Source organism: Xenopus tropicalis, chromosome 10 (genome assembly GCF_000004195.4).
Source record: "Xenopus tropicalis strain Nigerian chromosome 10, UCB_Xtro_10.0, whole genome shotgun sequence".
Lineage (NCBI taxonomy): Eukaryota > Metazoa > Chordata > Amphibia > Anura > Pipidae > Xenopus > Xenopus tropicalis.
The window spans coordinates 38,444,933-38,457,028 of NC_030686.2; the positions used below are offsets into that span (position 1 = coordinate 38,444,933).

The following is a 12,096-nucleotide window of genomic DNA, read 5'->3' on the forward strand; positions in this document are numbered from 1 at the left end:
TGCCAACCAGGCTGAGATTATCACCCCTTTCACCTGTTTATTCCATGCTTATCCTTCCCAGTACAGAAGTACAGAGTCAGCACTGCCACGTCCCTGGCTTTTAATCCGCCACCAGCTCAGTTTTACAGCCGTTCGCCCGTGGGACGGATATTTATGGCTGCAATATTTGCTCAGTTCTGATATTTCTCCTGGGTTTTAAAGATAACAATTTGCGCACAAGCGCCGGTAACCCGCAGTTATGGGGGTTTTATTTCCAAACTAGCACCAAGGAAAAATGTAGTTGACGGCGTTACTAAAAAGCAGTGGAGACAATGATGGGGAAAAGGGTAGCAAAATATTTTTGTTAGGTTAAACAAATTAGCATCGAAATATTCTCTATGGCAGAGATCCTGGTACCCAATGTAAGCAGCAGCCCTGCCCTGCTTTATGGCTGACATTCTAGCTATCTAAATTTTGTATTGAGCAACTGCCTACAGCCTCCTTACCCCAAATGGAACTGCTCTCATACAGGTGTCTAGAATGAAAACCACAGATACGTACAATTATAAAATAACACGTTTATTTCATAATAAACTATAGGCAGGAATATTTTTTTCCATTCAAATGCAGTAACTATCAAAAATTAGCCAAACAGCTACATGTAAAATATATAGTATTTTACTATAAAGGCAAAAATAACGTGTTAGCATGGTTATTTATTATATTACCTATTAACAGTACATGACAAGGGTAGAGCTTATTATTAGAAGTATTTGCACATGAGTTGCCATATTGCTTTCCATTGAAAGCATACAAACCATTTATAATGTCTCCAATGAGGCAAGCAATGTGGCAGTTCCCATCCTTATGTATATAAAAATACAGAGAGGGCATGTTGTGGGCTTAAAATGAACAATACTTTTGTAATGTACTGTTTGGGGGCAGAAACCATAAACCCTACTAATAGAGGAGGTATATTTCCAAGAAAGGCAAAGCATGATATTGCAATAATAAACACATTAAACACTTTCTTAATAAAAAAAGGCTCTGAATTATTTCCATAGAAAACTGTTAATTTGCAACAATCATCACAATGTACAAAAATAATTTAAGCAGTGCATTCATTGGAGAATAAATTACTGAAAACATCACATTTCTATTTACAAGCAGAATAGTAAACAGCATTAAGGTCATGGCAGCGGCACATTCTGTGCATTAGTTTCACATTAACTCCCAGCATGCCCCATTTGGGCCACAAGGTTATCCCCATATGTGACGACATGCTCCCTGATTTGACAAACCTAACCCATATTCCTGGGTTCACAAATAAGTACTGTCCAACCTGAGTACATGAAGAGGGGCGGTTAGGTTTAATGGAAGTGGAAAATTTGGCAGTGAAAAGTTTAATAGGCAGTCACTCCATGTGGTGTAAAACCACATCCAAAAATCTGAAAGGGAAGCACAAGATAAAATATGCCAGGTTGAAAGAATATTTTGTAACATTCACAAATATTCAAAAAAACGATTTCACCGAAATATATTACATTAAGTATGTTTAGTAGGGATGCACCAAATCTGTCCTCCTACAGCTGAATACAGAATTGAATCTAAACCCTAAAGCTGGCTACATATGGGCAGACTGAGTTGGTAGTTTATTTGCCCATGTATGGCCCTGCCTCGACTGCCTCCCCACTAGCTGTAAAATTCAGTTGGGTGGCATTAAAGCCGCATAACTTTTAGGGTTTACATTCGGTTTGGTTGAACACTAAAGATGGCCATACTAGGGCAGATTTCAGCTGCCGATTCCTGTCCTTCAGACTGATTCGGCAGCTTATCTGCCCATGTATGGGCACCCCCAATGGGCCTACCCAATTGATATCTAAAGTTGGGGAGATCTCGATCAGGCAGGTTTGATTTTCTGTTGGATCGGGCCGCATCGGCTCGTTGATGCGTTCCTTGATTTGACAGTGCTTTTGCCTGGCAGTGTAATTCAATTGTTTGGCTCTAGGGCCAAATGATCAAATTAACCCAATATCGCCCACCTTTAGGTGGGCATGTGGGGAGAAGATCTGCTCGCTTGGCAACCTCGCCAAACGAGCAAATCTTCCTGTGAATGACCACCTTATGGATTTGGCAAAATCCTGCAAAACATGGGATTTGGTTTAATCCTCAACTAAATTCTGGATTCAGTGTATCCAAACTGTAGAAATACATAAAAACTCAGATTTAATTAACTTTTGAAAGGCTTGGGTTGGCTGTCAAACCAAACCAGTACCAATTTCCTATAAAACAGAATGGACATATTCAATATAGAACATTATTTATCCTGCCAGGTATTGTTTGAGTATTGATATACGGAGTTGGTACTGTATTTATCCAGCAATGTGTTCTGGGGGATTATGTTTCAAACTGCCACTAGGTTTATCTGCAATTTGTTCTGGTGGGTGTTATAAATGAAATGTCTACTGCATTTGTCCTGCCATATGTTCTGGGGTATTATAAGTGAAATTGGCGTTGGGATAATATGAATGAATCTGTGTCAAAAATGCCTTAAATTAGCCTCCCAAATACAAGAAAACACCCTCCCCTAAGCACCTAAAAAGTTCTCTGATGATTTATGTCTAACATGCAAGATAACTTTATAACAGAATCACAGAAGTCTCTTCTAATTACATTTGTGCAGTCTGGGGAGACCTTGCTAGAATGAAGAGGAAATACAGAGAAACCATGATAATATATATATCATCTTGTGAAAACCCAGTGTCCTGTGTAACAGAGAACAGTACATTTATGTTGAAGTTACATACACTAATAAATTGTTTAGGAAAACAAATGGTGACATTATATGTAAAACAGTAAAACATTTACAGAAATATTTATATATGTTACAAAATACTCTTTCCAGCATTTTTTTTTCATGTTAACAAATGGGGATTAGGGAAGAGCTATATTTGACTACTGTATAACTATGATATATTGATGACATCTTTTTGTTTGACTCTAGTATACGATATATTGATGACATCTTTCTACTTCAGTATATATATACTGTATGTATATATGACATTTTCTTCCATTTCAGTTAGAATGATTCAGATTATAACATGAAAGAAAATTTGGGTGTTGGAATTATTGCCAGTCACCTAACAACCGGGCAAGATGCCTCCTTAGCAAACATTTAGACATTCCAGCTGTACTGTACATTAGGTACTTTAGTAGTAAACTCAGTACGATAAATATATACCTACTTTTGTACCCAAAGTTTATGAAAGTTTGGGAAAAAGATCATTAAAATGACAAAATAAGAGAGAAATACAATAACAACTCTTTTATCCTTACTTTTAACACCCTGTAGATGTAAATGCTTCTACAGAAGATGCATTGACTTGGTAGAGCTGGCATTAGGTATAATGGCAGCTCATATCTACCTGTTTGTATATGTTATATATTTACTTACTTTAAAAGTATTATACATACCCATAGATTATCAACTTAAAAAAACTGACTATACAAAAAAAGATCTTAACCACAAAAAAAACTGTAGACAACCCCATCACTGGCAGCTGGGACCAGAACTCCCACTCCTCATCTTCGTTTAACATTTTTCAAAAATCCCCAGGCTTCTCCAGAGAGGTGTAGTATGTTGTGGCCATTAACAAAGTTTTTGTCATTTTTTTTAACTTTCTTTGCTGTTGTTTAAGTAGCCACAGCCATTAAGTCTTTTTATCTGTACAATGGCCAGTTCCTACATAGCTTCCTGTTTGGTGATGGTTGATTGTGGAATGGAGGTTGGCTGTTTGTTGACCGATGCAATGGCTCCATGCACGATTTTGTACTGCTCTGCCCCTGAGCCCGCAGGTGGGGATGGTTGGGGAGTCTCTGGGGTAGCTGAAAAAATATATTAATGACCATTAATATTACATTTTATCTTTTAAGGTAGCTATTGGCTAGAAAAATCAATTTCAATCACTTATTTGCCTAGTCATTCTGCTCTCCACTTCCTTTACAGCAACATTTTGCTTCAGTATGCTACAGAAAAGGACCACTAAATATTGGGTACACCTATTTTACATTTAGGATCTTTAAGACTTGAATTAGCCATGGGACAAATGTTATCCATGGCCCTCAACCATGCAAAATGAATCCCATTCCCACGATTCTGTGTTGCTTGCTCTGTTCACTAGCTATGCTGTTCTCTTCTCGTCACTTTACCTGTACCATGTCCTTCAAACACAGTACTTGACCCTATTCTTACTGTAGCTTTCTGTTGACTTGAATCTAATGGTCTGGTGACTTGATCTAATGAGAGTCTATTTCACAGTGCCAAGGAATTCTTATGACTTGATCATATGAGTAAGTGTAGACCAGTGGTCACAGAGGTGTTAAAAGGAAATGTACAAGTACTTACACATCTGTCCATTATGAAGCTGGGATGGCAGTGTGTTGTTGGCTACAATAACATTTGTTGCTAGATGATCTTGAACCAGGTGTGGGTGCAAAGGGTGATGGGTGTGTGGGGCTTCATTCGCAGAACCTAAATGGAAGTTAAATTGATATGTTAGTCCAAATATTAATGGATACAGGTGAGCACTCACTGTTACCAAAGAAAGATTCAGCAACACCTGTAGTAAGTCAAAAGAAAAAGACCGTACTAGGTTCTGTGTAACAGGCACTTAAATGGTGCACTAGTGAGACTCAAAATGGGATGACTTTATTAGACGATCCCAAACCATATATTTCTGAAGACATACTCACCCCCAAGGAGCATTTCCTGCAGCAGGTTGTCAATCTTGGCCATCCCAAATAGCTTAACGAACTGGATTTGCTCGATCATCTGCCATGTGATGCTCTGCAGTGTAGGGAGCAAGAGGAGTAGCTCCCCAAACCTTCCTCTTGAGTCATACTGCCGATCATTGATGTAATCTTCCAGGCTAACCTGCACCTGGTACCTCATTCTCTTGATCTTGGTGGGATCGCTCAAACCTTTGGCGTCTGAAAGAGAATAAATACTCTTTTAATGCTCATATTTTATTGCCCAGTTTATCCATTTTGACATACAGAATGTAGTAAGATATAAAAATATTAGAAGTCTACATAGGTGCTGTTTCTAGAGTGGGGTATGAAAAAGGGAAAGAGTTTGTTAGATGCTTAGTTGAGCCAATAGATCAATCGAATTGGTGGGTGGGGATAAAGACTTCTCAAGATAGTGTGGCTGGCATAGGGTGTATGTTGTGCAGGCTGGTGAAAATCAAATATGGTTCTTGTTCCAGATGTGTCAGGATAATGCTAGCTCTACTTTACTCCTGGTGCAGGAACCAAGCCAACATCACTTATATAAAAGCATCACCCTTGAAGAAACAAACATGGAGTCTTGAGTTCTCCTAAATGCACTTCACTTTGAAGCCTTAGTCTGAGACTAAGAAAGAATGTGTATTTGTCCCTTCAGGTTTTCCTACCTAAGGGTAATGACCTATGGGGAGATTAGTTGCTTGAGATAAATCTCTGCTACCGTGGGCGACTAATCTCCCGAAAAGCCTTTCCATCGGCAATCAAGGGAATGGGCGAGATTAGTCGCCCCCGGCAGCAGAGATTTATTGCGGGCGACTAATCTCCCCTTGGGACATTACCCTAAAAGGTTTATTAAAGTGAGGTTTAAGGGCGAACATTTCTTCGCTGCACTAGAATATAGTGGCTGAATTACTAATACAGCAGTATATTTGTAACCTTGTTAGAGCCATGGAGAGGCCCTGACCAAAATTTAGGCTTCAAATGAAGTCTTAAAACTGCCTTAGAGTCATCCTCACCAGGGTCAAAAAATATGATGGCTTTTAGGCACGCGTATTCGTTGTCATCAATTTGAAGTTCTTGGAAGGGAAGAACTAGTTCATCCAGAATTCTCACCGCCACACGACCCACTTCAAGTTCTGGACAATTCCGTGGAATAACTCGGTCGTTTCCTAGTGAGGAGAAACAAAAAAAGAATGATCTTTGGGTTTTTGGATTTATTTATAGATATCACATGATTTTAGATGGCGGGCTGGTCGAGTCTGGCTTTTTATTCTGTGGTATACAGATGTATAAGCGACTGATGGCTATAAAAACTGTGGAATTTCCAGTTCAGCGCCACTGGCAACAGTTTGCCAGTTGATGATGGTGTAGGTGTACTAACTGGAATTGCTACAAGTGTTTTGGTGGGACACTAACCTAAATAAATTTTTACATTACGTTTTTGGTAGTAAATCATTTATACCAGTTTCTTACCAAGAAGCAATATGTCTTTATACATCATTGACCTCTTTGTAGCGCCAAGAAGCAAGTGTTCCCCCGCATGTGCCCGTAACAGAGCCACCTGTCAAAATAAGAGAGACATTTAACTAAAGGGATGGGCACACAGTTATTTTGTGTTACAGGTAAAGTTATATACAATCCTACTTATACAACAGGGATTTAAAACAGACCCTGGCATTACATGTACACAGAGACCCAAACATCCCACACCAGCCCAATAAATAGTGACTGTCTATGGCATCTTACAGCAGCCCCTCTGGCATTTGCCAGAACCCACAGATTGCCAGTCTGGGCCTGGGTCCTGGCATTCCAAGTACCCAGAGGCCCAAACAGCCCCCCCAGCCCAATAAATAGTGAGTGTCTATGGCATCTTACAGCAGCCCCTCTGGCATTTGCCAGAACCCACAGATTGCCAGTCCAGGCCTGTTATACAGTAAATAAGATATCTCTCAATTAGAAAGTCTCTCCTTACAGGGCCTGTACATATTTAAGAAGACAATTTATGGGCAAGATGGACAATAAAATCAAAGGCAGTGTGTGCAGAGTAAGTCCCATCACTGTTGCCATCACATGGTCGGACAGACACAAAGGTTAATGATTCGACAAATTAAGTGTTGGCTAAAAAAATAAGTCTGGGAAGGACAGAGGTTTAATCATTAGTCCCCAAACAATGGCATAAGGGAATCTCGCTACGTGGCTGATCTAGAATTGGTGTGATTAGGGGCCCATACACACAGGCATTTTTTTAAGTGTTAGTTGCCCTTTAACCACCAGACACTGACACAACCCAAATATCCAGTTTTGAATGATAGGAGTAAAGATCCCCATACCCGGGCCGATAGTAGCTTCCGATATCGGTCCCTTGGACTGATTCGGCAGCTAATCGGCCCGTGTATGGGCAGAACCGAGCCGCCTGGCCGACCGATATCTGGCCTGAAATTGCCCAGATCTCGATCGGCCAGGTTAGAAAATCCAGTCGGATCGGGGACCGCATCGGCTCGTTGATGCGGTCCCCGAACCGACTGCCCCATGGCTGCAAATGTAATTCGATCGTTTGGCCCCAGGGCTACTTGCTACCCAATATCGTCGACCCGTAGGTGCGGATATCGGGTGAAGATCCGCTCGCTTGGCGATCTTATAGTGTATGGGGACCTTTACCCACCTGGTCATCTAGCGGAAGCTCACAGAAAGCAGGGATATATTTTGCCCACTCCACCAAAACCAGTAGCTGCTGTTTCATAGAATCACACACGTCTGTGATGCTGGCGATCTTCTTGCCTCTTATGTCTGTGTTCAGCACCCCCACTGAGGAGGTTATCTGCAAGGAACACACACGTGATCAGGGGTTTCAAATTTGTCCACGTTTCAGTGGGATATATCCAGCTTTGCACAACTACTGCTTGCTGCAATTGGCCCACTACATGTAATCAGTTGGACAACACTGTCATATAGGATACTGTGACTTCTGTGACTGAATGTTCTTTCAGAAAGGTAACTAAAATCTCAGCCATAAAGCAGGGCAGGGCTGCTGCTTACAATGGGTATCAGATAGGATCTATGCCACTGTGACAGAATGCTCTATTATATAGATAGCTAGAATCTCAGCCATAAAGCAGGGCAGGACTGCTGCTTACAATGGGGATCAGATAGGATCTGTGCCACTGTGACAGAATGCTCTGTTATACAGATAGCTAGAATCTCAGCCATAAAGCAGGGCAGGACTGCTGCTTACAATGGGGGGGTCAGATAGGATCTGTGCCACTGACAGAATGCTCTGTTATACAGATAGCTAGAATCTCAGCCATAAAGCAGGGCAGGACTGCTGCTTACAATGGGGGGGGGGGGGGGTCAGATAGGATCTGTGCCACTGTGACAGAATGCTCTGTTATACAGATAGCTAGAATCTCAGCCATAAAGCAGGGCAGGACTGCTGCTTACAATGGGTATCAGATAGGATCTGTGCCACTGTGACAGAATGCTCTGTTATACAGATAGCTAGAATCTCAGCCATAAAGCAGGGCAGGACTGCTGCTTACAGTGGGTATCAGGTAGGTTCTGTGTCACTGTGACATAATGCTGTATTAAAAAAGATAGCTAATGGAAATATTTCATTTAGTATCTCATTAGCCAAGGCTCCCCAGTATGTTTATGTGAGTCAATGGTAGGCATGTAAAGTAATGATACGGACACTATAAAATATGTATTGTATTGCATAAGGGAAAAACTACCCTAGGGCAGCAAAATATCCATATGTATAAATTATATATATACAGAGAAATTGTGCATAAAGTATTGGATGCAAGGTAACAGAATGCAGTAACTTTTCAGCACAAATGGGTCCCATTTTTACCCAACTGCCCCTGGAGGCTAAAATAATCAGAAAAATGCCAATCAATCAGCCAGTGTGCTGTACCTGTTGGGAAAGAACCTCTGCTTGAATTAAGACGTTAATGGACGGTAAACTGCTGTCTTCATAACTCGACCTCCTCGTACTTATCCTGTCCCGCTCATTCTGTACAGCTGAAAGAGAGATTGCAATACAGGATTTGGTTTGGTATTTGGAGAAATCTTCCATGAAGGATTCAGGGTTCTGTGCATCCTTAAAAAGACACAGTAGTTTGCCCAGGAGCAGTAACCTATAGCAACCAATCAGCAGGCAGCATTTAGCGGTCACCAATTTAAAAGCAAATATCTTATTGGTTGCTATGAGTTATTGCTTCTGGACAAACTTAGTGCCTTTTATTACCGTCTTATTAAACATATTGCCTTAGATTACTCTGCATGGGAAACCTGCATAAATGTGTTAATTCATAACAGCTGAAACAGCCATGATTGCTCAGATTAGGAAACCTCTATGCCCTCATGAAAACAGCACCCTCTGCTGTCCAAAATTCATTAAACATGGAAGGCTGCTTGCTGAGCCTTACAAATGTATGTATGTATGTATATCTTTATTTATAAAGCGCTACTTACGTACGCAGCGCTGTACAGTAGAATACATTAATACAAACAGGGGGTTATTAAGATAATAATAGATATAACAATAAATACAAATAAATACAAGATACAGTTGCAATAAGTTAAGAGTCAAAGACACAATAGGATGGAGGTCCCTGCCCCGTAGAGCTTACAATCTATATAAATGCCTCGCTTTTTAAATAGGAAAACTCTCATACATGCAAGTGTTTTACTATCCAGCAAAATGTATTAGGAAGGAACCTTGTGAACTACAAATCCCAGCATCCCCTGTCAGTTGCAGCCCTCTGAGGCATGGAGATGACTCACATAGGTTGGCTAATATATGAATGACTAAGCAGTATACGGGTCATTGGGTTCCAGTGATACTGAGCAGAGGGCTATAGGGAGCCTCCCCAAGGTCAGGCTGTGTTATCAGCTGAGCTGCTGAGTTCAGACTCTCTGTGATGTTCCCTCTATGTGTTTGCTCAGTATTATTTGGCTATGGCACTAATGCCCTATCTATTGAATATTAACAGACAGCGGTGAGGCTTCTGGGAACACATATGCAGCTCCGCTATGGGATAAACATCCTGCTTGTTCTAAACGTATCAGAAAGTTTTATTATACGTATTATTACGTATCAGAAAGTTCATTGTTCATTGACTGAAGCATGGAATGGTTATGGCACGCACAGGGCACCAGTATAGGTTATTGTGTGCGCGGAATAGTCCTGCTGTGTGCATTTGCACTTCTGTGTGCAACCACAAGGGGCACTGTTTGTACTTTTGCTTAAAGAGATCGTGTCATCACCCCTTTTTATGATACCATGTAATAGTTTTACACCACTTTTAATAGACCTGTGTTATTTGTAATGGCAGTTTTTCCATCAGCGGAAAAACACCCGTGCCACCGGTCATTAAGTTTAACTGCAGCAAAAACTGCACACGTGTATTCAAGCTGTTTATTGTGCCTCAGCTGAGTCTTCTTATAGCTGTATTTCCAGTTTTTAAAGCAGACATAGGTATCCCACAAGTCTTTTAAATAAAAGTGAATCCCCTATGGCTGAATTATCAAAATTCAAAATTACTTTTCCTAGCAAAAAAAAACAAGGGACTTCATCCCCCAGAATCCATCACTTTACAATTAAACAGGGTAAGGGAGGGGTTTGCATTAAAAGTGGATCTTGGCTTCTGAACCATAAACCACACAGTACAAAAACCCCTAATATACCTATCACTGTAATCTGTTCCTTCAAAATGTATAAATAAATACCATCCTAGCAGGGGAGGAGGGACTAAAACATTTTGTAACAACATCTCCACAGCTTAAGGTGGCCATACACGCACCGATAATTCGTACGTATGGTATGTCGGCGAGTCGACCAATATCGCAGGAAGCTGCTGATATCGGCCGACTCGCCGATCGGACCAGTTTGAAAATTTTGATCAGGCGCCATAGAAGGCGCCTGACCAAAATCTCCCTTCAGCGCTGAATCGGCAGAAGGAGGTAGAAATCCTATTGTTTCTACCTCCTTACCTGCCGATTCAGCCCTGAATGGTGTGTGGCGGATCTGACGATGTTTCGTGCGACCGATGGTCGCACAAAATATCGTCAGATCGCCACGTGTATGGCCAGCTTTACAGCCAGCATGCAGGAACTACATAACCCACAATGCATTGCACTATGATGTTCCTTTCCTTAATGACATCACATGTGCAGGGAATTGTGGGATTTGTAGGATAAGGACAGTCGACTACTGTTACAGGTGTTTTGAGTTTCAAAATAGTCAGCCAGATCAGCAGGGGACGGGGCTTAGGTAACTGCTCCAAACCATATTATTATATTAAAAATCATGAAAAGGCTGTGTATTATTAAATTGATGTATATTGCAAAGTTGCTAGACATTGTTTCCTTTTCAAAAAGCTCAAGCCGTGTTTGGGTGGAGTTCCCCTTTGATTACACTGTGAGCCTAAGGAGGTGAGGAACTGGTACCTGTGAGCACACAAACAGATTTGGAAGTTCCAATAATATTTATGCACCTTAAAGGGGGTTGTAGTTTGGCTTTAACATCTGGTCGATGGTGCAAACCTTTGAATGAATATTAAAAGGGATATAAACCTTCTACAGCAATGTAGTTCCACCCAAAATCTCCCAATTACTCCAACCTATTATATAGGGTTCAAAGCAATCTTAGAGCTGTAGTTCAGCAACATCCAGGCTGGATTCTTAAAGAAACACAGTGCGATTGAGCCACTGCAGAAAGCCCCATTTTGCCATCTTTCCCTTCAGCATACATAGCGCTGTGTGCCATAAAGCAAAAGATGGATGTAGTTGAGTTTACAAGCGACCAGCAAGCTTGAATCTAACTATTCTGCTGTTTCAGTTGTCTGCGAGAATCAAACAACGTCAGGGTTAATGACCAATAAAGCAGATTCACTACATTCCACCCGATTTTACAGCCTCACCTTCTTTCTTCATGCCCGCCCTGAAGCACTTTTTCAGCCTGCAGTAACGACATTGGTTCCTTTTGTCCTTATCGACTACACACTGTCTGCTGAACCTGCAATGGGAAGGAAACTCCAGTGAGAATGAACACTCCAAGGGGCTCATTTACTAACACAGCACCAATGCACTTGGCCCTTGTTACCCACCCGATGTTTCCTTGCTGATTGGTCACTCTAGGTAACTGCTTTGTACAGTGATGTAAAGGGCAACTTTATTATAGGCACAATTCTGATTGGTCCATAATGATTCAGTAATTTACGAAACCCCAGTACTGTACTAGTGATGAGTGAATCTGTCCCGTTTCGCTTTGCCAAAAAATCTGTGAATCCCGTGTCTTTTGTTTTTGTCTCACACGCCTATTTTGCC

General features: G+C 41.1%; 1 protein-coding gene across 2 annotated transcripts in view; it reads right to left on the minus strand.

Moving 5' to 3' along the window:
- Positions 1–537: 537 nt before the first annotated feature.
- hnf4a (hepatocyte nuclear factor 4 alpha) overlaps positions 538–12,096 on the minus strand; it is a 73,815-nt gene continuing 62,256 nt past the window's right edge. For both annotated transcript variants that reach the window (XM_004918548.3, XM_002933183.5), the window contains exons 3-10: positions 11,691–11,785; positions 8,681–8,787; positions 7,430–7,585; positions 6,241–6,328; positions 5,784–5,936; positions 4,735–4,971; positions 4,388–4,513; positions 538–3,867 (exon numbers count right to left, since the gene is read on the minus strand). In XM_004918548.3, the coding sequence (XP_004918605.1) occupies positions 3,725–3,867; positions 4,388–4,513; positions 4,735–4,971; positions 5,784–5,936; positions 6,241–6,328; positions 7,430–7,585; positions 8,681–8,787; positions 11,691–11,785 (1,105 nt within the window). In that variant the 3' untranslated portion in view covers positions 538–3,724. The remainder of the gene's footprint in view (positions 3,868–4,387; positions 4,514–4,734; positions 4,972–5,783; positions 5,937–6,240; positions 6,329–7,429; positions 7,586–8,680; positions 8,788–11,690; positions 11,786–12,096) is intronic.